The sequence below is a fragment of the Ylistrum balloti genome, unplaced genomic scaffold (assembly GCF_031769215.1).
Source record: "Ylistrum balloti isolate Yb309-2 unplaced genomic scaffold, AGI_CSIRO_Ybal_v1 Utg370778, whole genome shotgun sequence".
Lineage (NCBI taxonomy): Eukaryota > Metazoa > Mollusca > Bivalvia > Pectinida > Pectinidae > Ylistrum > Ylistrum balloti.
The window spans coordinates 461,908-489,400 of NW_026782455.1; the positions used below are offsets into that span (position 1 = coordinate 461,908).

The window sequence follows — 27,493 nt, forward strand, 5'->3', positions numbered from 1 at the left end:
ATTCCAGCACACATTGAGTTTTTCCCTTGGGCGGTATCTAGTGTCCAGCACACATTGAGTTTTTCCCTTCGGCTGTCTATAGAGTCCAGCACACATTGAGTTTTTTCCCTAGGGCGGTATCTAGTGTCCAGCACACATTGGGTTTTTCCCTTCGGCTGTCTATAGATTCCAGCACACCTTGATTTTCCCTTGGGCGATATCTAGTGTCCAGCACACATTGACGTTTTCCCTTCGGCTGTCTATAGATTCCAGCACACCTTGATTTTCCCTTGGGCGGTATCTAGTGTCCAGCACACATTGACGTTTTCCCTTGGGCAGTATCTAGAGTGCCCATGGATTAATGTAAATTTCTCGATTTTGATTTGAATGACAGTTTTGTTTCCTTGTCCATATGGCTTTGCTTTATGTATAGAGTGACTTAAATACATGAGAATGGATCTAATTTTATACTGAAATGTTGGTGGTATTACTTTATACACCGTAGATCAGGTCCTGCGAGCTTCATCGACCAATATAGATAATAAATATCGGTTTTCTTGTTGGGTCAATATTTTATTCACTTGATAAAACAAAAAAGATGTTAATTCTGTTTCGGATTTCCAATTCAGAAGTGTTCTGTAGCTCTTTAAAGAGCAAAGTCAATGGCGAAAGGTTAAACAGTCATGAAGTAAAACGAGGTGAAAGGTTAAAGGTCATACATATAGATAGAAATTTAAATAATCCTTTGCTTTTGTCACGTTTGTATGTATGTAAACAATTTTCATAGAGGTTCGACATTATTTTTACTCTTTAAATTAAATATCAAAGGTTTGTAGAGTTTCCACAACTAAAGCAGGCCATAACGACCTCTCATATCGGTTGAATTATGAAACACAAGCAGATGTTGAGATGTAAGTAGTATAGTCATGAGTATTGTTATCGCTGTGTTTTTCTGGATATGTATTGTCGGAACCCTATGTTATCACCAGTGCTGTTCCTGTTGTGGAATTGAAATATGTTTTTTTTTAAAATTGTTTCTTACTTTCCCTTACGATGTTTAAACGACTTTTCATGTTATATGAATTTCCCGACAATCAATTTTACTTCCTCTTTTTTGTCCTGAATATCTGCTTAGATGATGTATATTGATGTAGACTGACAGCTTCTTAAACAATCTTATGATAGCGACTATTCGAACGCCGCGCGAAAGAGCTCTCTCCCTCTCTCTCTCTCTGTATGCAGTGACGTGGTAACGACAGATTGAACAAACCAGACAGAAAACCACATCTATCTATGTCCAAATATCAGCTGTAAGGAAACGATCATGTGATAATCAATATCTGCCACGACGTCCACACGAATTTTGTTTTTATTTTACATATTACATATTGTAAATCCAGTATTTTGAATACATTTGACGAAAAAGAGCGTTTTCCCTAGGGAGGAATTGGGAAAGGCATTCTTTTCAGCAACTAGGCAAAACACTCGGACTTTCTACAAACCTGACCAACCACGGATTACAAATGGTGTTTTGTGTTTATCAGTGGAAATGAAATATCATTCATCTTCCTCTTATACAACACAAACTCACGTCGTCTAGAACATCCCCCGAGAGTCACTTCCGGTTCCGATATTCACTTTACATCGACACTTGTGAAAGCACCGTCTGACGTAGGGTCATTGCCAACGACATGCGATAATCCTGCGCAGTTGAAAGCATGCTTTATACAGGATTTAGTAGAGTTACCCAGACTGATAATTATACCGAGGAAACCTGTATCTATTCTCAGACAGTATGTTAAATGCCAATAATCAAGTAGTCTATTGGACGATAAAACGTACCAGACGGACAATCGTTAAAACTTATGTCAGTATGATGACAGACATTTGATATGCATTACGACCGCTTGATACAGACAACAGACAGACAACAGACAGACAACAGCAGGTTAATCAGTGAGTATAACATATACGAAGCTTGTATGCCGGTAGAGGTACAGCATGTCATAGACGACGTGGAACGATATAGGTTTTTATCTCTAAACTTGTATATGATAACTTTAAAAACCTACAGTCGTTGGCAATATAGTTCTACCACGCACAATAACAATTGTTCACTTTGAAGTACGTCGTGAGGATATCACGTCCTGTAGGGGTGTATTACGTCGTGGAGAGGATATCACGTCCTGTAGGGGTGTATTACGTCGTGGAGAGGATATCACGTCCTGTAGGGGTGTATTACGTCGTGTAGAGGATACCACTTATATCACGTCCTGTAGGGGTGTATTACGTCGTGTAGAGGATATCACGTCCTGTAGGGGTGTATTACGTCGTGTAGAGGATATCACGTCCTTTAGGGTTGTATTACGTCGTGTAGAGGATATCACGTCCTTTAGGGTTGTATTACGTTGTGTAGAGGATATCACGTTTTTTAGGGTTGTATCACGTCGTGTAGAGGATATCACGTCATTTAGGGTTGTATTACGTTGTGTAGAGGATATCACGTCCTGTAGGGGTGCATTACGTCGTGTAGAGGATATCACGTCCTTTAGGGTTGTATCACGTCGTGTAGAGGATATCACGTCATTTAGGGTTGTATTACGTTGTGTAGAGGATATCACGTCCTGTAGGGGTGCATTACGTCGTGTAGAGGATATCACGTCCTGTAGGGGTGCATTACGTCGTGTAGAGGATATCACGTCCTGTAGGGGATTATTACATTGTCTAGAGGGACATTATTACATAATGTTGTGTAGGGTTGAATAAGTATTGTAGAGAATATCACTTCGTGTAGGGGGACATAATGTTGCGTAGGGGTTAATTGCATAGTGTGGAGAGGTAGTATTATGTATAGAGGGGCATACTGTTGTGTAGAGCGGTGTTGCGTTGTGTAGATTGGTATTGTGTTGTGTATAGGGACATTACAATGGTTGGAGGGACATAACGTTGTGTAGATGGGCATGACAATGTTTAGAGGGGCTGAAAATGTTTAGAGGGGCATGACAATATGTAGATGGGCATGACAATGTGTAGATGGCATGACAATATGTAGATGGCATGACAATATGTAGATGGGCATGACAATGTTAAGAGGGGCATGACAATGTGTAGATGTGCATGACAATGTGTAGATGGGCATGACAATATGTAGATGGGCATGACAATGTTAAGAGGGGCATGACAATATGTAGAGGGGCATGACAATGTGTAGATGGGCATGACAATGTTAAGAGGGGCATGACAATGTTTAGAAGGGCATGACAATATGTAGATGGGCATGACAATGTGTAGAGGGGCATGACAATATGTAGATGGGCATGACAATATGTAGATGGGCATGACAATGTGTAGATGGGCATGACAATGTTAAGAGGGGCATGACAATGTGTAGATGGGCATGACAATATGTAGATGGGCATGACAATATGTAGAGGGGCATGACAATATGTAGATGGGCATGACAATGTGTAGATGGGCATGACAATGCGTAGATGGGCATGACAATGTGTAGATGGGCATGACAATGTTAAGAGGGGCATGCCAATATGTAGATGGACATGACAATGTTAAGAGGGGCATGACAATATGTAGATGGGCATGACAATGTGTAGATGGGCATGACAATATGTAGATGGGCATGACAATGTTAAGAGGGGCATGACAATATGTAGATGGGCATGACAATGTTAAGAGGGGCATGACAATGTGTAGAGGGGCATGACAATGTGTAGATGGGCATGACAATATGTAGATGGGCATGACAATGTTAAGAGGGGCATGACAATATGTAGATGGGCATGACAATGTGTAGATGGGCATGACAATATGTAGATGGGCATGACAATGTTAAGAGGGGCATGACAATATGTAGATGGGCATGACAATGTTAAGAGGGGCATGACAATGTGTAGAGGGGCATGACAATATGTAGAGGGGCATGACAATATGTAGATGGGCATGACAATGTTAAGAGGGGCATGACAATGTGTAGAGGGGCATGACAATATGTAGAGGGGCATGACAATATGTAGATAGGCATGACAATGTGTAGATAGGCATGACAATGTGTAGATAGGCATTACAATGTGTAGATAGGCATTACGTTGTTGAAACTGTTTTAAGTTATAGATATAGAAGAGAGCACGTATTAAAGTTTCTATAACAGTGAAAGCTATTACTAAGAATAAGACAGTCAGAGTATGAAGACGGACCGAAAATCTTAAATCAAATCTTAAAGATAATTATATTCGCAATTCCACTTTAACTACGAAAACTAATTCCACCAGCAAATTTAAATAAGAACATGCGCAGTCAAGTTGCTGCAGTTAAGAAACACGAAACAAAACCTTGACGGTGGCAGATCGTCAACAGGAAGTGATAACCTACAAAGTTTTATTATCTGAGCTAGATGAGAAACGAAAAACAAAATGGAGAGGTAAGCATCACAAAAGTCGAATGAACATTAGCAATACGGCGCAGGGTAGAAGATGGAAAACGGAATCGTCTCGATTCATCAGAACTACGACATAACGCTGTTCCAGGTAGACAGTCGTTCATAATGCACGTTTCTCTGTTACACCTCGCTACTGTTAAGACATGGAAAAGTTAAACATTATTTTTCTAATAACTTGTTAAACATTATTTTTCTAATAACTTTATAAAGGTTATGTGTATGTTGACCTCCATTGTCATCATTTAAACTAAATTTGTGACCATATTTCCACTTGTTTATTTGGTCTTCGTTAATGTATCATTGTTATACTTTTCAAGTAGAAATCATAGCGTTATTATTTCATATTTGTGCTGTTCCAAAGAAGAAATGTCAGTTTATAGATGGAATTTGATATCATCGTATGTTATAATCATTTGTTGTGGTAGATAAGCTTCCCTAAGACGATGACGTCACATTCTAACATCACTTACAACGTCAAAAGGCTATGACAACGCTCCCTAGAATGACGCAGTAAACCCCAATATACTTTACCACATCTTTATATAGAGCATGGTATGTGTGTTTAGCATAAAACATCGATAATCTACCTTACTCAAGTAATTGTTTCTTCCGAAAACTCAACAGGGGATTCATTTCATTTCTCAGCCATTTTCTTGTGCGATGTTCTATTATCTCTTGCTCCAACACCAGGTAATTACTTGTTGGTTATTTCGGACTTGTCGTTACAATGTCTATATAGGTAATTACTTGTTGGTTACTCCGGACGAGTTGTCTTTATACCGCCACGTCCCTTTTCGTCAACTTCTCACGCTTCGCTACTCTAGGGAATGTCCTACTTTAGATAGATGGGTATGGCGTCCTGGAGGACATCCGGATGATGAATAATTGTGTGCGACTGTATAGCTAGCTACGGGAAGCCATCGTATCGCTAGAGACGACAGTATAAGAAGACCTTTATTTTGTATCGCTGTATAAGTAGGGAAGAGAGCACATGCCGGACTCCCTCGGCCTTTTATATGTGCCACTGTATGGATAGGGAAGAGAGCACATGTCAGACTCCCTCGGCCTTTTATATGTGCCACTGTATGGATAGGGAAGAGAGCACATGTCAGACTCCCTCGGCCTTTTATATGTTCCACTGTATGGATAGGGAAGAGAGCACATGTCGGACTCCCTCGGCCTTTTATATGTGCCACTGTATGGATAGGGAAGAGAGCACATATCACTTTATGGATAGTGAAGAGAGCACATGTCGGACTCCCTCGGCCTTTATATGTATCACTGTATGGATAGGGAAGAGAGCACATGTCAGACTCCCTCGGCCTTTATTTATATCACTTTATGGATAATGAAGAGAGCACATGTCGGACTCCCTCGGCCTTTATATGTATCACTGTATGGATAGGGAAGAGAGCACATGTCGGACTCCCTCGGCCTTTATATGTATCACTGTATGGATAGGGAAGAGAGCACATGTCGGACTCCCTCGGCCTTTTATATGTGCCACTGTATGGATAGGGAAGAGAGCACATGTCAGACTCCCTCGGCCTTTATTTATATCACTTTATGGATAGTGAAGAGAGCACATGTCGGACTCCCTCGGCCTTTATTTATATCACTTTATGGATAGTGAAGAGAGCACATGTCGGACTCCCTCGGCCTTTATATGTGTCACTGTATGGATAGGGAAGAGAGCACATGTCGGACTCCCTCGGCCTTTATATGTATCACTGTATGGATAGGGAAGAGAGCACATGTCGGACTCCCTCGGCCTTTATATGTATCACTGTATGGATAGGGAAGAGAGCACATGTCAGACTCCCTCGGCTTTTATATGTATCACTGTATGGATAGGGAAGAGAGCAGATGTCGGACTCCCTCGGCCTTTATATATATCACTGTATGGATAGGGAAGAGAGCACATGTCGGACTCCCTCGGCCTTTATATGTATCACTGTATGGATAGGGAAGAGAGCACATGTCGGACTCCCTCGGCCTTTTATATGTGCCACTGTATGGATAGGGAAGAGAGCACATGTCAGACTCCCTCGGCCTTTATATATATCACTGTATGGATAGTGAAGAGAGCACATGTCGGACTCCCTCGGCTTTTATATGTATCACTGTATGGATAGGGAAGAGAGCACAAGTCGGAATCCCTCTGCCTTTATATGTTCCACTGTATGGATAGGGAAGAGAGCACATGTCGGACTCCCTCGGCCTTTTATATGTGCCACTGTATGGATAGGGAAGAGAGCACATGTCAGACTCCCTCGGCCTTTATATATATCACTTTATGGATAGTGAAGAGAGCACATGTCGGACTCCCTCGGCTTTTATATGTATCACTGTATGGATAGGGAAGAGAGCACAAGTCGGAATCCCTCGGCCTTTTATATGTGCCACTGTATGGATAGGGAAGAGAGCACATGTCGGACTCCCTCGGCCTTTTATATGTTCCACTGTATGGATAGGGAAGAGAGCACATGTCGGACTCCCTCGGCCTTTTATATGTGCCACTGTATGGATAGGGAAGAGAGCACATGTCAGACTCCCTCGGCCTTTATATATATCACTTTATGGATAGTGAAGAGAGCACATGTCAGACTCCCTCGGCCTTTATTTATATCACTTTATGGATAGTGAAGAGAGCACATGTCGGACTCCCTCGGCTTTTATATGTATCACTGTATGGATAGGGAAGAGAGCACAAGTCGGAATCCCTCTGCCTTTATATGTTCCACTGTATGGATAGGGAAGAGAGCACATGTCGGACTCCCTCGGCCTTTTATATGTGCCACTGTATGGATAGGGAAGAGAGCACATGTCAGACTCCCTCGGCCTTTATATATATCACTTTATGGATAGTGAAGAGAGCACATGTCGGACTCCCTCGGCTTTTATATGTTTCACTGTATGGATAGGGAAGAGAGCACAAGTCGGAATCCCTCGGCCTTTTATATGTGCCACTGTATGGATAGGGAAGAGAGCACATGTCAGACTCCCTCGGCCTTTTATATGTTCCACTGTATGGATAGGGAAGAGAGCACATGTCGGACTCCCTCGGCCTTTTATATGTGCCACTGTATGGATAGGGAAGAGAGCACATGTCAGACTCCCTCGGCCTTTATATATATCACTTTATGGATAGTGAAGAGAGCACATGTCAGACTCCCTCGGCCTTTATTTATATCACTTTATGGATAGTGAAGAGAGCACATGTCGGACTCCCTCGACCTTTATATGTATCACTGTATGGATAGGGAAGAGAGCACAAGTCGGAATCCCTCTGCCTTTATATGTTCCACTGTATGGATAGGGAAGAGAGCACAAGTCGGACTCCCTCGGCCTTTTATATGTATCACTGTATGGATAGAGAAGAAATTTCTTCTGATTCCAAAATTTTACATACTGGTGTTATGGATGCAGTTAAGACTGTAATGAACACGGATTGTGAATTTTTAAAATATCAACAATAGATGGGTCTGTTGATATATATATGTTTCGGGGAATAATGAGAAATAAAAGGAGCTATCAGACGTCTCAATTCGAGAGGCTTCACGAGAGAGACCTAGATATTTATGTTTTATAACCCTCATAGATAGCGTGCTAAACATAAAATCAGGATATGTTGTGTTGTAAATACTGAACAGATATCATTTTCCTTGTCATTGTGTAGTATTTATGTTCTGCAAACTTCCAAACAACTTGTTAAGGCTTGAATTTCTGTGTATATTGGAAACTAGTGATTCATTTCAAAACAATTAACGGTGTGTTCCTATCAAAATGTATATCAAACTATCTTAAGATAAAAACCCATGTGAACGAAAACATAGTTCAGCTTAACGTCGATAAGGCAAGGGCAATATATGTTCAACGGAAAGATTTACACAAACCATTCAAAAAAAAAAAAAAAAAAAGCAATTGGGACAAGGTGATATAAAGGCAGTAATAATTTCCTGCTTTATCACAATCGCCAGCCATGGAAATCTAGATTGATGCAAGTCACTCTCTCAAACCGCACGCGGACCAACCCATTTGTTTTTTACTTTATATTGGTTTTGTATGGTATCCATAAACATTTGTCAAAGTCTTCAACAACCTGTCAATCTCTACAACCTGTCATTCTCTACAGCCTGTCAATCTCTTTAGCCTGTCAATCTCTACAACCGGTCAATCTCTACAAGCGGTCAATCTCTACAACCTGTCAATCTCTACAGCCTGTCAATCTCTACAACCTGTCAATCTCTACAACCGGTCAATCTCTACAGCCTGTCAATCTCTACAGCCTGTCAATCTCTACAGCCTGTCAATCTCTACAACCTGTCAATCTCTACAACCGGTCAGTCTCTACAACCTGTCAATCTCTACAGCCTGTCAATCTCTACAGCCTGTCAATCTCTACAACCTGTCAATCTCTACAGCCTGTCAATCTCTACAACCTGTCAATCTCTACTGCCTGTCAATCTCTACAGCCTGTCAATCTCTACAAGCGGTCAATCTCTACAGCCTGTCAATCTCTACAGCCTGTCAATCTCTACAACCTGTCAATCACTGCAACCGGTCAATCTCTATAACCTGTCAATCTCTACAACACAACCTGTCAATCTCTACAGCCTGTCAATCTCTACAGCCTGTCAATCTCTACAACACAACCTGTCAATCTCTACAGCCTGCCTGTATCTACAACATGCCAATCTCTTAGGAGAGTACCACGTCAGTTAGGAGATTACCCCCCTATAAGTTAGGAGAGTACCCCGTCAGTTAGGAGAGTAACCCGTCAGTTAGGAGAGTACCCCGTCAGTTAGGAGTTTAACCCCTATAAGTTAGGAGAGTACCCCGTCAGTTAGGAGAGTAACCCGTCAGTTAGGAGAGTAACCCGTCAGTTAGGAGAGTACCCCGTCAGTTAGGAGGGTACCCTCGTCAGTTAGGAGAGTACCCTGTCAGTTAGGAGAGTACCCCGTCAGTTAGGAGAGTATCCCGTCAGTTAGGAGAGTACCCCGTCAGTTAGGAGGGTACCCTCGTCAGTTAGGAGAGTACCCTGTCAGTTAGGAGAGTACCCCGTCAGTTAGGAGAGTATCCCGTCAGTTAGGAGAGTACCCCGTCAGTTAGGAGGGTACCCTCGTCAGTTAGGAGAGTACCCCGTCAGTTAGGAGGGTACCCTCGTCAGTTAGGAGAGTACCCCGTCAGTTAGGAGAGTACCCTTTCAGGTAGGAGAGTACCCCGTCAGTTAGGAGAGTTCCCTGTCAGTTAGGAGAGTACCCCGTCAGTTAGGAGAGTACCCTGTCAGTTAGGAGAGTACACCGTCAGTTAGGAGTGTACCTCGTCAGTTAGGAGAGTACCCTGTCAGTTAGGAGAGTAGCCCGTCAGTTAGGAGAGTACCCCGACAGTTAGGAGAGTACCCCGACAGTTAGGAGGGTACCCCCTATAAGTTAGGAGAGTACCCCTAAATTAGGAGGTTACACCCCCCGTAAAATAGGAGGGTAACAACAACAACCCCCCATTGTACCTTAGATAATACTGTCAACCAGAAATGACACGATAATCACAATGCCACCCACCCTAACATGTACTTCAGTTGCACAACTGTATATACCCCGCGTTCCTGGAATAATAAATAGTTTCACATATTCATAAAAAAGGGCAAATGACAGTGAACGAAACAAATATGTCTGTCTGTCTCTTGCTGTCTGTCTCTTGCTGTCTGCCCGTCCGTCTGCCTGTCTGTCCGCCTCGTCTGTCTGTCCCTCTCCTCCCTACCTATTATTTACTGGGTAGGTGTCTAATTCCTGGGGTTTTCGTTCACTTTCCATCAGGTTTATTTCGTGACAACCTCTTATGAACAACGTGGTGATCGCCCCATTCCACTAAAGTACAAAGTCCTGATTATGTCCTGCACCAGAGACAAGTGTTTAGGCTGATCGCCGAGACTTCTACCAGACTTACACTAAACAGATCGCTGACAGATACGTATCGTATCTTCTCAGACCTGACAAGAAATGTCCGTTATGGGTAATTGGCGGTTGAGGACAATGACAGAAGCTTTAAGTCCGGCAGTCTGATGGACGTCAAATGTTCACCAGGAAAACCCCCGTTTAACAGACGTTGAAAATACCGCTCCAGACTGAAACCTGTAAACTGTCCTAAATCTTAGTAGTGATGATTGGTCAGGAGTTTTATAAACGACAGATGTTAATCTAGTTAGGGTCGCGGCGGCGTGTGTATATTTCCAGACAATGTCATCATAAATTCTTCTTTAGGAAAAAGGGCTCGTCGGATCCTGCCATTTAGTCTATAAAAGGAAAAAAGAAACACGAAAGACACGTCTTGGTGACTGAGAGTTTAAAGGGAAAAAATATAGAGATTTTCATTGTCTTTATACTGAGCAATGTCGTCAACCAACAGCTTTAACAATAAGGTTGTGGGTTGACGATATTCTAGTAAATAATATATCTTTTCAATTGATTGATAATGAAATGTTCTCCTGGAGCTATATCAGATGTTTATATCGTTGTACGATGTTTTCATCCGTTATATATTTTACTCTTTGTACTTAGGTTTGAAAAGCGCCAAACATCAGTATTGTTTTCCGTCATTAAATATATTTATCCACAAGAAATAAATTCCAGCTTATCAAGTCTACGTCCTTTTTTTATGCATGGACTCACATTGTACTCTGCCTAAAACTGTGTGTTACCTCTCATGATATATAAACTGATCTGTGTGTTACCTCTCATGATATATAAACTGATCTGTGTGTTACCACTTTCATGATATATGAATCCATCTCTGATACCCGGCTCCAACTCTGATAGCTGACTCCATCTCTGATACCCGCTTCCATCTCCGATACCCGGCTCCATCTCTGATACCCGTCTCCATCTCTGATACCCGCTTCCATCTCCGATACCCGGCTCCATCTCTGATACCCGTCTCCATCTCTGATACCTGACTCCATCTACGATACCCGCTTCCATCTCTAATACCCGCTTCCATCTCTGATACCCGGCTCCATCTCTGATACCCGGCTCCAACTCTGATACCTCGCTCCATCTCTGATACCCGGCTCCAACTCTGATTCCCGATACCATCTCTGATACCCAATTCCATCTCTGATACCCGACTCCATCTCTGATACCCGACTCCATCTCTGATACCCGTCTCCATCTCTGATACTCGACTCCATCTCTGACATATGACTCCACCTCTGATACCCGACTCCATCTCTGACACCTGACTCCATCTCTGATACCCGACTCCATCTCTGATACCTCGCTCCATCTCTGATACCCGTCTCCATCTCCGATATCCGTCTCCATCTCTGATACCCGACTCCATATCTGATACCCGACCCCATCTCTGATACTCGACTCCATCTCTGATACCCGTCTACATCTCTGATACCCGTCTCCATCTCTGATATCCGACTCCATCTCTGATACCCGACTCCATATCTGATACCCGACCCAATCTCTGATACTCGACTCCATCTCTGATACCCGTCTACATCTCTGATACCCGACTCCATCTCTGATACTTCGCTCCATCTCCGATATATGACTTCATCTCTGACATATGACTCCATCTCTGATACCCGTCTCCATCTCTGATACCCGACTCTATCTCTGATACTTCGCTCCATCTCCGATATATGACTCCATCTCTGACATATGACTCCATCTCTGATACTCGACTCCATCTCTGACAACCGACTCCATCTCTGATACCCGACTCCATCTCCGATATATGACTTCATCTCTGACATATGACTCCATCTCTGATACGCGACTCCATCTCTGATACCCGACTCCATCTCTGACACCTGACTCCATCTCTGACACCCGACTCCATCTCCGATATATGACTCCATCTCTGATACCCGACACCATCTCTGATACCCGATACCATCTCTGATACCCGACTCCATCTCTGATACCTCGCTCCATCTCTGATACCCGTCTCCATCTCCGATATCCGTCTCCATCTCTGACACCTGACTCCATCTCTGATACCCGGCTCCAACTCTGACACCTGACTCCATCTCTGATACCCGACTCCATATCTGATACCCGATACCATCTCTGATACCCGACTCCATCTCTGACACCTGACTCCATCTCTGATACCTCGCTCCATCTCTGATACCCGTCTCCATCTCTGACACCTGACTCCATCTCTGATACCCGGCTCCAACTCTGACACCTGACTCCATCTCTGATACCCGACTCCATCTCTGATACCCGACACCATCTCTGATACCCGGCTTCATGTCCACTTGTGGATGTACAGAGAATATTTTTTTCTGAAAGCCAGGGAGGTAGATATCATTCAACAATGTATTGGTACCATTGCTTAAAAAGAGACTATATTCTGTATTTCTGACAGTATCGTGGTCGTTTTGTATGATGATATAGCAAAATTTCATGTTCACCGACTACTATTTCTTATCTACAAACAAACTTAGTTTTACGAAAAGAAAAAAATCTACATTCGAGTAAATATTTCATTCAATTTCGTGACGAAACTTTTATGATATCTAGTAAATCTTGAAATATTTTAGTCCTTTTTCATTTCAGATTGTTCGACCTTCGAAATGGATTTTTATTTAGTTATTTAAATGCTACCAAAGCAGGTTTTGTTCCAGTTAATATGATCTATGGATTGAAGCAAATTCATTTTTCAAAGTCTATTTTCGAATGGAAGTCAGAACTTTGTTTATCTATTACAAAAGTTATATTCTGAAACAGCACTCTCGCTTCCCATTAAACGAAGCGATATTACGATGTCCCGAATCAGCCACCATATGTAAAAATAGTCTACACAACATGTATGATTACATACTGAATCGTCTAATGTTGTCTCCTTTCTTTAACTATTGAACAATCCGTTGTGACTTTAGGTATACGTACTGACAGGCATTGGCGAGCTTTCTGTCTCGTCTAAAATTTTACAGTAAAATGAACACTTTAACAGATTATACCCAGACCATACACGATCAATAATATCGTGATACAGGGTCATCATCCACTCTATGGTCGGGGTATCTGATTCTCTAATCCACAACATATCAATATGACGTTAAGGCCACAGTCTTTTATCCAGTTGGATATGTTATGATTACAGTGTATATAAATTACACCAGGAGAGGCACACCATGAGTTCCTATTGGTATACCAATAGTGACATGCAAGACATTGTAACGAAACTCCTAAAAGATGTTCTCGTGAATTTATCCTCGGTATGAGGTATTATTAGTATACAGTATAAGTAACTGTGTGTCGGTAGAGGGTACTTAGACAGGGTACTTAGACAGAAAGGAATGCGTATACTGTTACTTTATACAATATAGTGGAGTTTCTCGAAAGGTAAATTTGATAATAGATACTAAATCAATGAAGCCCGAGGAGTAAACCTTCCACTATAGACATATACTTTACTGGTTTGTTATGAAAACCTTGTCACACCAGGGTTTCCTGGGGAGATAATTTACAGCCCCTGTAATGATCATGTTTACCGCTATACACAAGCAACTATGTTACATAGATTGTGTGGAGGTTGTCAAAAAATCTGTTTTATTATCGAAATAATCGCTTGTAGTGTCGTTCAGTCTCAATTTGTCGTCAAAAAAACACGACATTTACAATCTGAGTTTCGCGGATGCTGACAAATTTAGGAGAGACTTGTCCACGTAAGTCCTCAGACAACGATGTTTTATCTCCTATGCCGAGGTATCGATCTTAGTATCAGTCTATTTCCGGGAATAAATAGGGAAAATATCGACAAATAAATAGGACTAACTACCGTATATGACGTATTGGTATATAATGTTGACGGGGCTGCTGAGCTGGGCGGGATATTTATGGTAAACTTAACCACAGGTGGTAGACCGACTGAGATGTTATGTAGGAAACGGGGATGTGTGTATGTCATTACCTTTTATTACCTAAGTCACATTGAATAGCATTATAACATTTATAACATCACTTTATACATACTGTATATGGTATTATTAAGGGCAACTTGTTATATACTTACATTACCTTTTTGGCGTCTGTCCTGATACATTTCTTTCCATTTTCCAGCGGTTAAATGTTAGTGAAATGCTTCTACTATATCGATTACTAAGATTAATAAATAAATGCATATTTTGAAATAACTTGTCCGTCGCTGCCCTGAAAGGAATAAATCAGGTTTGTTTAGTTATGTCTGGTATAGAGACAGAGAATGTTAAAAGCATCTTTCAATTTAGAGTTATAGAAACTACATCACACAGACGTTTAAACTCCTATGACTGGTCAGTAATGACAAGGCCTAACATGTATGCAGGCCACTCGGGGGAAAATGGCCATAATGAATGCCAACATCGATATGGAGAGGCGCTTCAGCTCTGTAATTCAATAGATTTCATAATTTTCATTTTTTTTTTTTTTAACAACAACGTCAAGTACATGTGTATATCATCAACCATGCCAATATTCGAATTAAATAAAACATTCAAACAAGGATAAAGACAGTTTCTACGGCCTGAAATCTCGGAGATTGTACAACACACACAAGCGAATAACACACATTTTAACTATAATATGGCGAAACAATACTGTAAACCGCATTATACACATTAAGACACGTGACTCCGATATAAAACAAAAGACAATGTTCAATACAAAATATTCAAATTGATGAGAATTTGTTTAATGTAATTTAAAAGACGAGATATACTTTATAACAAATATATGTAATTGTGCAAATATTGCGAGAAATAGATAGATATGACGTATTAGAAATAAAATAACATATTGTGTTTACACAGATTAACAAATGGTGTTTACACAGAATAACATATTGTGTTTACACAGATTGACATATTGTGTTTACACAGATTAACATATTGTGTTTACACAGATTGACATATTGTGTTTACACAGATTAACGTATTGTGTTTACACAGATTAACATATTGTATTTAAACAGATTGACATATTGTGTTTACACAGATTAACATATTGTGTTAAACAGATTAACATATTATGTTTACACAGATCAACGTATTGTGTTTACACAGATTAACATATTGTGTTTAAACAGATTAACATATTGTGTTTACACAGATCAACATATTTTGTTTAAACAGATTAACAAATTGTGTTAAACAGATAATATATTGTGTTGAACAGATCAACATATAGTGTTTAAATAGATCAACATATTGTGTTTGTTTATTGTGTTTACACAGATTAACATATTGTGTTAAAACACATATTGTGTTACACACATATCAACAATATATTGTGTTAAACAGATAAACATATAGTGTATAAACAGATCAACATATTGTGTTTAAACAGATTAACATATTGTGTTTACACAGATTGACATATTGTGTTAAATACATGTTTACACAGATTAACATATTGTGTTTACACATATCAACATATTTTGTTTAAACAGAAAACATATTGTGTTTAAACAGATTAACAAATTGTGTTTAAACAGATTAACATATTGTGTTTACACAGATATACGTATTGTGTTTACACAGATTAACATATTGTGTTTACACAGATCAACATATTGTGTTTAAACAGATTAACATATTGTGTTTACACAGATCAACATATTGTGTTTAAACAGATTAACAAATTGTGTTTAAACAGATTAACATATTGTGTTTACACATATCAACATATTGTGTTTAAACAGATTAACATATTGTGTTTACACATATCAACATATTGTGTTTAAACAGATTAACAAATTGTGTTAAACAGATAACATATTGTGTTGAACAGATTAACATATAGTGTTTAAACAGATCAACATATTGTGTTTAAACTGATTTAACATATTGTGTTTAAACAGATCAACATATTGTGTTTAAACAGATCAGCATATTGTGTTAAAAATTATGAACATGTTGTGGGAATTTGATATGTGTCTTGGAACGTTTAACTCTCAAAGTATTATAAAACTGAATCCAAGACGTTAAATACAATTTTCATTAAAGACGTGACCCTCAATAACACACAATCACTGCCTTCAGCTGGCGCTATAAATCACTATTCAATAAACTTTAAGGGAGAAATTGTAATTTGGTTGGAATTGTCAGGCCAACTCTCCAGCAAGATATCAGAGATTTACGACGGTAGGAAACGAAATCTCCTTTAGGAGAAAACATTAAATCTCTATATTGTTTCAATTATTTATGATTACTTAAAGTCAAATGTCTCCATTAAAATAGAAAACGGGTCTTCTCGGTGTGTAATTTAGGGAAGTCTTGTAGACCGTACGTATAGTCCACTTAGTGAAGTACCATTATAGTGATAACGTTTGAATCATTCATGTTGTTTACACCACTGTGGTGTTTCAACAAAATTAAAATTATTGACAAGAAAACTTGGTTCCTTACTTTAACAACGAAAATACAAAAAAAATAGTTAAACTCCAATACTTGTACTGAAACTAACAACACTCGACCTCGGTGAGTTTTAATAAACCCAGAATCTGCGCCGGTAATGGAATAAACGTGCTCTTTGAAATGCCTCGGGCGGGTACAACGGAGAGGGATTTAAAACTCAATTAAGTTAGAAATAACATACATGGATTGTGTTGGCTACTATCTTACACATCCTGTCCCACATTACAGGCACCACGTGACACAACATTCCACTTTTAATTTTTTGCTCTACACAACGTTTCAGATTAATCTGTTTTAAGAAATTGTAAGAATATTTTTATCAAAATGTAAATAAAAACAAAACATGATGTAAATAATTAAATCAGTGTAGACATCCGGAAAATGTTACCATGGTGACAGTAAATGTTTGTTGTTCAGAGTAATAAACTAGTAATTAAAACATCTAAGCAAGGAATTCATCCCTAAAACATCAAACGGAGTAGTTGTAGTTAATAGCCCTATGTAAGGCTTATAAACACACCACAGAGATGATAACCCGGATGGAAACGTGTGCGTATGTTTTAAATTGCACACTCTTATGTAACACTTGTTGTATATCGTTCAAATCCAGCGAGGGAGAACATGATTATCATCAACAAAACTCCTAAACCAGAAGAAGTTCTGTTGAAATAATGACATTATCTGAGAACGATCTCTAAACCATGAGCTTGGATCTCAAGGGAGGAAAGTTTCCGGAAACAAATAGCATTGGGATATTTTTGTATTATTCACTATGAAATTGGATTCGCAATGTTTTCATGTTCTTGATTAAAGTTCTACATGTATATGACTCCATATTTCAATTATCTTTTTCAAATTAATTCTAATTAATTAATTGCTGTCAGTAATAGGTCTCGGGCTGCACCGTCTAGATATAGGCAAGGATTGGTCTCGGACTGTACCGTCTAGATATAGGCAAAGATTGGTCTCGGACTGTATCGTCTAGATACAGGCAAGGATTGGTCTCGGACTGTACCGTCTAGATACAGGCAAGGATTGGTCTCGGACTGTACCGTCCAGATATAGGCAAGGATTGGTCTCGGACTGTACTGTCTAGATATAGGCAAGGATTGGTCTCGGACTGTACCGTCTAGATACAGGCAAGGACTGGTCTCGGACTGTACCGTCTAGATATAGGCAAGGACTAGTCTCCAACTGCACCGTCTAGATATAGGCAAGGATTGGTCTCGGACTGTACCGTCTAGATATAGGCAAGGATTGGTCTCGGACTGTACCGTCAAGATATAGGCAAGGATTGGTCTCGGACTGTACCGTCTAGATATAGGCAAGGATTGGTCTCGGACTGTATCGTCTAGATCCAGGCAAGGATTGGTCTCGGACTGTATCGTCCAGATAGAAGGCAATATCAGGTCTCGGAATGTATCGTCCAGATAGAAGGCAATAATAGGTCTCGGAATGTATCGTCCAGATATAAGGCAATAACAGGTCTCGTAATGTATCGTCCGGATAGAAGGCAATAACAGGTCTCGGAATGTATCGTCCAGATAGAAGGCAACAACAGGTCTCGGAATGTATCGTCCGGATAGAAGGCAATAACAGGTCTCGGAATGTATCGTCCGGATAGAAGGCAACAACAGGTCTCGTAATGTATCGTCTGGATAGAAGGCAATAACAGGTCTCGTAATGTATCGTCTGGATAGAAGGCAATAACAGGTCTCGTAATGTATCGTCCACATAGAAGGCAATGACAGGTCTCGGAATGTATCGTCCAGATAGAAGGCAATAACAGGTCTCGTAATGTATCGTCTGGATAGAAGGCAATAACAGGTCTCGGAATGTATCGTCTGGATAGAAGGCAATAACAGGTCTCGGAATGTATCGTCCGGATAGAAGGCAACAACAGGTCTCGGAATGTATCGTCCAGATAGAAGGCAATGACAGGTCTCGGAATGTATCGTCCAGATAAAAGGCAATAACAGGTCTCGTAATGTATCGTCCAGATAGACGGCAATAATAGGTCTCGTAATGTATCGTCCAGATAGAAGGCAACAACAGGTCTCGGAATGTATCGTCCAGATAGAAGGCAATAACAGGTCTCGTAATGTATCGTCCAGATAAAAGGCAATCACAGGTCTCGGACTGTATCGTCCATATAAAAGGCAATAACAGGTCTCGTAATGTATCGTCCGGACAGAAGGCAATAACAGGTCTCGTAATGTATCGTCTGGATAGAAGGCAATAACAAGTCTCGTAATGTATCGTCCACATAGAAGGCAATGACAGGTCTCGGACTGCATCGTCCAGATAGAAGGCAATAACAGGTCTCGTAATGTATCGTCTGGATAGAAGGCAATAACAGGTCTCGGAATGTATCGTCTGGATAGAAGGCAATAACACAGGTCTCGTAATGTATCGTCCAGATAGAAGGCAATGACAGGTCTCGGAATGTATCGTCCAGATAAAAGGCAATAACAGGTCTCGTAATGTATCGTCTGGATAGAAGGCAATAACAGGTCTCGTAATGTATCGTCCGGATAGAAGGCAACAACAGGTCTCGGAATGTATCGTCCAGATAAAAGGCAATAACAGGTCTCGTAATGTATCGTCCAGATAGAAGGCAATCACAGGTCTCGGACTGTATCGTCCAGATAAAAGGCAATGACAGGTCTCGGACTGCATCGTCCAGATAGAAGGCAATCACAGGTCTCGTAATGTATCGTCCGGACAGAAGGCAACAACAGGTCTCGGAATGTATCGTCCGGTAGTTAAATGTGAGATGGACTCTAACATTGTTAATCGTATTGTTTTATCTTCAGACTGACCGCCATGTCCGATTCTAGTGAAGCGAGTAAAGATGCGGTGAGAGCGAAATGGTATCAAGTTAACAGAACCTTACTTCCGGTCAAGATGTTCTACTTTTTCACACTTGCTGGTGAGTAAAGATTCCTTTTTGTTTTTTTGCGGATGTTTTTGTTCCGGAGTGATATTCACCGTCAGCATAAAAGTTCCTTTAACTCTATTCATAACAATTGTCACTGAATAATTGTGTAGTCACCGTTTATATCAATAGAATTAAATCGAAAAGATGAAACGGTGTTATATCAGAGAATGTTAAACAGATGTCTGACTGATGACCTGTATAACGGGAGACAGAGAATGTTAAACAGATGTCTGACTGATGACATGTATAACGGGAGACAGAGAATGTTAAACAGATGTCTGACTGATGACATGTATAACGGGAGACAGAGAATGTTAAACAGATGTCTGACTGATGACATATATAACGGGAGACAGAGAATGTTAAACAGATGTCTGACTGATGACATATATAACGGGAGACAGAGAATGTTAAACAGATGTCTGACTGATGACATATATAACGGGAGACAGAGAATGTTAAACAGATGTCTGACTGATGACATTTATAACGGGAGACAGAGAATGTTAAACAGATGTCTGACTGATGACATGTATAACGGGAGACAGAGAATGTTAAACAGATGTCTGACTGATGACATGTATAACGGGAGACAGAGAATGTTAAACAGATGTCTGACTGATGACATGTATAACGGGAGACAGAGAATGTTAAACAGATGTCTGACTGATGACATATATAACGGGAGACAGAGAATGTTAAACAGATGTCTGACTGATGACATATATAACGGGAGACAGAGAATGTTAAACAGATGTCTGACTGATGACATGTATAACGGGAGACAGAGAATGTTAAACAGATGTCTGACTGATGACATCTATAACGGGAGACAGAGAATGTTAAACAGATGTCTGACTGATGACATATATAACGGGAGACAGAGAATGTTAAACAGATGTCTGACTGATGACATGTATAACGGGAGACAGAGAATGTTAAACAGATGTCTGACTGATGACATCTATAACGGGAGACAGAGAATGTTAAACAGATGTCTGACTGATGACATGTATAACGGGAGACAGAGAATGTTAAACAGATGTCTGACTGATGACATATATAACGGGAGACAGAGAATGTTAAACAGATGTCTGACTGATGACATATATAACGGGAGACAGAGAATGTTACACAGATGTCTGACTGATGACATCTATAACGGGAGACAGAGAATGTTAAACAGATGTCTGACTGATGACATCTATAACGGGAGACAGAGAATGTTAAACAGATGTCTGACTGATGACATCTATAACGGGAGACAGAGAATGTTAAACAGATGTCTGACTGATGACATATATAACGGGAGACAGAGAATGTTAAGCAGATGTCTGACTGATGACCTATATAACGGGAGACAGAGAATGTTAAACATATGTCTGACTGATGACATCTATAACGGGAGACAGAGAATGTTAAACAGATGTCTGACTGATGACATCTATAACGGGAGACAGAGAATGTTAAACAGATGTCTGACTGATGACATCTATAACGGGAGACAGAGAATGTTAAACAGATGTCTGACTGATGTTTTAACTGAAACTGACTGAGAATCTTATCATTGGTTATACCAATAGAGAGCGAATTATGTTTTGTGTCGTTTGCGTCGCCATCAAATGTTTCGTGATTTTAATCTGAATTGTTCTTATCTTTGATAATCTTGTTGTGCACCTTACATTAAGTACTATACCAATACATCAGTGACTTTGTATCCTTTTATTGGTCGGCAAACAGTCTCGGAGTTGACATGATCGGCTCAACAATTACTGTGATTTAAACATAGATATCATCACATACATCCAGATTGTAACCACATGAAATCAACATATCTTCTGCAAGGTTGGTGTTGGTTCATGTGTCTCTCGTAAAGTTTACGTGGAACCTTTTAATGTTAAATGTCGTCACGAGAATCCAACATTAAATTATGTACGTGTAGAATTATTCAACAGAATTCCTTGGAAATAAATCTGGTGTGATGATGTGGTTTGTATTACTGTAGAATTGATGTATGGAAACACTCTAACAGATGTCGATGTCTGTTTATATATACGACTGAACTGCAGCTCATAATAATGATAATATATGGAAAAAGTGACGGGTTTGAATCTGACAAATGTTGCGTTTCTCCAATAAATTTCATTGTTCTCTTATAATAGGATAGTTCTGCAGTTGAAAGATTTCACCATCTTTATTGATTCGTTTTAGGTGAAAACAAAATTCCTTACTGGTATTTAAAATAAATCTTTCTGTAGAATTTAAGAGGGACCAATTATCTTTCTACCATTCATTAACATGTTTTAATTATTAAAATTACAATTTTCACAGGTATGGGCTGCCTTTACCCTTTTGTGACACTCTACATGAAACACATTGGACTCACCTCGAGAGAAGTTGGCATGATATATGGGACGATGCCTTTCATTGGTTATTTAGTTAGACCAATCATTGGAAACCTTGCAGACACAATCCAAAAGCACAAACTTATCTTGATCACGTGTTGTCTTCTTAATGGCGTGTTCCATCTGCTTCTACTACTTGTACCTGAAACAGGCATTTACAAACATTCCGTAAAAATGAAAACCATAATACATTGTAATCAATTTAACTCATACATCCATGACTGCATTCCAAAACATTTTGAAAATGGCGTCCATTGTCCAACTTTGTTCACGAACTATGTTCAGATCGATTTCAAGAAATATCGGACAACAAAATTGACCTCTCTTAATTATAAAAATAACAAAGGAAAATTTTGGCCTTCATTTTCATGGATGGAAAGTCATGGCATCAAGTGTTCATTGAATTGTAAAATAAGAAGTAGTAATTCGAAACCGGAAGTAGGGTTTTGTGGATCTCCTGGAAATGACCAACAGCCACAACGATGTAAGGATTATATCCTGAATCTAAACCATAATGAAAACTTAGGCATATCTCTATCGCAGATTTACCTGTCGTTGAGAAAAGACACTTCCGGTGAAGTAATTATAGAAAAAGACACAAACTGCGCCAACTTCTTATTGAGTAATTTAACCTACAACAGCGACAGTTACTTTAACATGAATTGTCCCGTGGACATGGAACTCTCGTGTAACGTCACGTGCACGGACGTGACAAACCAGCCCTGCTTACATATGGAGAAAATTGACACAGGAGAAATGACCTCGACCTTCTGGCTCTTTCTCATTCTCTATCTACTTGGGAACATATCGGAGGCGCCAATATTAGGACTCGGGGATGCTATAACTCAAAATATACTCGGAGGAGAAAAACGTAACTTATGGGGCAAACAAAAGTTATGGGGTACTCTTGGATTTGCCATTTTTGCCGTAACTTCCGCCATTTTGGTTGATCTGTTAAGCACAGATATCAGTACTAATTATAATTTCTCGTTTTATATTTTCGTATTTCTGCTGTCAGTAGCGGCGGCTGTGTCGTGTCTTCTCCCAATAGACAGAAATATTCTGTGTATAAATTTCTCCCGGAATTTAAGTGTGTTCCTGAAACATCCTAATATCGTCATGTTTCTCCTGGCGCTGACTTGTCTCGGGTTTATGCTCGGCGCGTGTGAAACATTTCTCTTCTGGTTTTTAGAAGATTACCTTGGAAACACACTGCTTATCGTTCCTGGTGCGACACTGCTCATTAGCTGTATGGTTGAAACCGTGTTTTTATTTGCATCTGGTCCTATCATCCTAAAGTTTGGTCATCTGAACTGTATCTATCTGGGATTTGTGTCATTCGGAATACGATTTCTGTGTTACTCATTCCTGACCAACCCTTGGCAGATTCTTGCCGTGGAGATCCTGTACGGACTCAACATGGGCCTCGTTCTGGCTGCGGCAACTTCCTACAGCAGTATACTGGCTCCCTCCGGGACAGCTCCAACTCTTCAGGCAGTTATACGGGGCTGTCACTTCGGATGTGGTAACTCATTTATACATTTACTTACATATGTATCTTGAACATTGAGACAGTAATGTAATATTAAGTACGAAGTTTAGTTCCGGCTAATTGCTCATTAATTGATAATGTGTTTAATTAACACGAGCCCTATACTGAATTCTCGTTGGTTAGTATTTCTGTAGTCCCCTGAAGGACTCTATTACACTTTTACGTTGATAATGAGTCGCTGTCGTTGCAGCCTTTCAAACTCCCCGTGGATATGATCTATAAATTCAAAATACTATATAAAACCCATGAATATTTGCATTAAGAAATTTAAGTAATATAGGCCTGTAGCTTGTCATGCAGAGCCATTCCAATAAAGTCTTGCCCAAGGACACAATAACACCAACACAGACTGATGCGTTTCTCAGCTTCCTGAAAAAAAAAAAACAACCGCCACAGATAGGGAGCGTCAATCGGGGAACCTCGGATCCCGGCCACCTGAAGTAAACACTCCACCCAGTGAAGTGAGGTCTCTTAGTGGAAAACATATACCAATAGTACATGTAATTACAGACCGACACTTGTTTGATCAGTAGCTCGTTATAACGTTATTGGGAATATTTAAGGGTAAGAAAGTGATTTATGTGGTACCTCGGGTTCGTTGAAATGTGGTCCCTCGGGTTCGTTTAAATGTGATCCCTCGGGTTCGTTATAATGTGGTCCCTTGGGTTCATTATAAGAAGGTCCCTCGGGTTCGTTAAAATGTGATCCCTTGGGTTCATTATAATAAGGTCCCTCGGGTTCGTTAAAATGTGGTCCCTCGGGTTCGTTAAAATGTGGTTCCTTGGGTTCGTAATAATGTGATCCCTTGGGTTCGTTAAAAGCCGGTCCCTCGGGTTCTTTAAAATGTGACCCCTCGGGTTCGTTGAAATCGTGCTTTACTATACATACTTTATATTCTGTGATCATTTCGGGTTTGAATAATGGTCTTAATCCAACGTATGGCAATACGCTTCCACGAATTCCAAATTTTCAAGGGTCCATTTTAACCGTTTAACGACCACAACCCTTCAGGTCAGTTATAACATAGAAAATGTTATCGGTCTGTATTCGATCACAGACAAACAATTTAAGGCCAGTTATTGAATAACATCTGTTTGAAGAACCACATGAAAATTTCGGTATCCAATTTGATCTGAGGTTTGCGGTTATATCTTACAGTGTATATACTAATTTGTCTATTAAAGGCAAGGCTGTCCAAACAGTTATTTTTAGATGTGTTTTGCTCAAAAGCGCGCTAGTTCTCTGACTCAGACTGAGTGAAAAAAGAAAGCCGGCAGACGGCTCCATTTTGAAAGGTAGCTAGCTTGTCAAATGGAGTTATGAAAAGCATTTTCGAGATTCTACAAATGATATGAAAACGGCGAAGCTTTAAAAGGACATAATATTTGTTACTGTCAGAGACTGAAACAAGACACCGAGAAGTAAATAAGTCTTCCCACGATAATGTAAATGTAATGTTGTATATAATTAGTGATCGTTTGACTGGCGACATAGGATTTTTGCCTGGATCACTGTTATTGTCTCACAGACGATAAGTATGCACTCACTGCCGAAGTATTATTTTTCTGTTAGAGTAACCTCCCTTATATGAACTCTTTATTCAAGAATTATATGTATTTACGTCGAGTTATGATTACGATGGCCAGAAAGAACTTTCTATGAATCTAAAGTATATCTTACGTTAGAATATGTATACTTTGCTAGGTATACAATATGTACGTTGGTTTAAGTGCTTTGGCTTTATACAAATATCTTGGTACCGGGGAAGCAGTTTACAAGGTACTTTTCTCACTCCCTGTATAATAGGACACGACATCTTTCTTGCTGTTACTTTAGTGAAAACTAAAAACATTGATTCCAGGGAGGCAAATTTTATTTCTATATACTACGGTCGTATAGCCATGTACCGACCCTATTACGGTGCTATATTAACATATTATTTGAACTTTGCAAAGTATCTTTTTTTGAAGAAAATATTACCATACGAAGGAACAGATGTATGCAAAAACTGGGTTCATTCATATCAGTATTCTCATTTTTTTCAATATGTTTTAAAAGAACAAGATTGAAGTTCAATTTATGCGCACCCCCAAGCGTAGAAAAACGACAGTGTTGGTTGTGATAGCAATCCGCTCTGCCAAGCATCGCGAGAATAACAACTACGACAGCAGATGGGGGCAAAGTAAAGCCACATCAGCGATCTCAAAATAACCTCACCCTTGGTAATTAGACAACCTATGGTCTGATCGAAGCAATAACCTTTTCCGAAAGTCTAAAGGTCACAGACGAAAATTCCTTAGCGATTAACGAACACAAAATAAGTAGCTCTATACCTAAATTTGAGACCAAGATGATCAGAATGGTTATTTAAGTCGCACTGAATATTACATGCTGCTTCAACATAGATGAGACTCCCTCATGGCTATGATTACCTCTGCAAAGCATTAGTTTCTCTTTACTGATGTGTATTTTCTGATTAATAGAAATTAATTTGGCTTTGTCGCGATTCCATAGATTTCGTCAGAATTATCTGTTTGTAGTTCCCCCGGCATAGTTTTGATCCACTACGTGTAGTAATGATTTCCCTAGCTTATTTGGGTTCATTTCCGTGAAGTCCGAATTCCCTCGATGTAGTTGGGTTCCACTCCGTGTAGAAGGAATTCCCTCAGTGTAGTTGGGTTCCACTCCGTGTAATGGTAGTTCTCTCGCCGTAGTTTCGTTCCACTCCATTTAGTCGGAATTCCTTCGACATAGCTGGGTTCCACTTCGAGTAATTGTTAGTAGTGGTTCCTTCGCTGTAGTTGGGTTGCACTCAGTGTAGTCGTGATTCCCTGGGTGTAGTCATGATTCCCTGGGTGTAGTTGTGATTCCCTCGGTGTAGTTGTGATTCCATCGGTGTAGTTGGGTTGCAGTCCGTGTAGTTGTGATTCCCTCGGTGTAGTTGTGATTCCATCGGTGTAGTTGTGATTCCATCGGTGTAGTTGTGATTCCATCGGTGTAGTTGGGTTGCAGTCCGTGTAGTTGTGATTCCCTCGGTGTAGTTGTGATTCCATCGGTGTAGTTGTGATTCCTTCGGTGTAGTTGTGATTCCCTCGGTGAAGTTGTGATTCCCTCGGTGTAGTTGGGTTGCACTCCGTGTAGTTGTGATTCCATCGGTGTAGTTGGGTTGCACTCCGTGTAGTTGTGATTCCATCGGTGTAGTTGGGTTCCACTCCGTGTAGTTGTGATTCCCTGGGTGTAGTCGTGATTCCCTCGGTGTAGTTGGGTTCCGCTCCGTGTAGTTGTGATTCCCTCGGTGTAGTTGTGATTCCATCGGTGTAGTTGGGTTGCAGTCCGTGTAGTTGTGATTCCCTCGGTGTAGTTGTGATTCCATCGGTGTAGTTGTGATTCCTCCAGTGTAGTTGTGATTCCCTCGGTGTAGTTGTGATTCCCTCGGTGTAGTTGTGATTCCATCGGTGTAGTTGGGTTGCAATCCGTGTAGTTGTGATTCCATCGGTGTAGTTGGGTTCCACTCCGTGTAGTTGTGATTCCCTGGGTGTAGTCGTGATTCCCTCGGTGTAGTTGGGTTCCGCTCCGTGTAGTTGTGATTCCCTCGGTGTAGTTGTGATTCCATCGTTGTAGTTGTGATTCCCTCGGTGTAGTTGGGACCACTACGTGTAGTTAAGATTCCCTCAGTGTAGTTGTGATTCCCACGGTGTAGCTTGGTTCCACTACGTGTAGTTGTGATTCCCTGAGTGTAGTTGTGATT

General features: G+C 40.2%; 2 protein-coding genes across 2 annotated transcripts; one reads left to right on the top strand and one right to left on the bottom strand.

Annotated features, from left to right (window-relative positions):
- Positions 1-11,411: 11,411 nt before the first annotated feature.
- LOC132558284 (uncharacterized) lies at positions 11,412-12,701 on the bottom strand. Its single transcript, XM_060222827.1, has one exon. It carries the CDS (start codon positions 12,699-12,701, stop codon positions 11,412-11,414), a length of 1,290 nt encoding a protein of 429 aa, XP_060078810.1.
- Positions 12,702-22,565: 9,864 nt separating this feature from the next.
- On the top strand, positions 22,566-23,756 carry LOC132558285 (major facilitator superfamily domain-containing protein 6-like protein B). The gene has a single exon (XM_060222828.1). The coding sequence runs from the start codon at positions 22,566-22,568 to the stop codon at positions 23,754-23,756; it is 1,191 nt and encodes a 396-aa protein (XP_060078811.1).
- Positions 23,757-27,493: the final 3,737 nt, after the last annotated feature.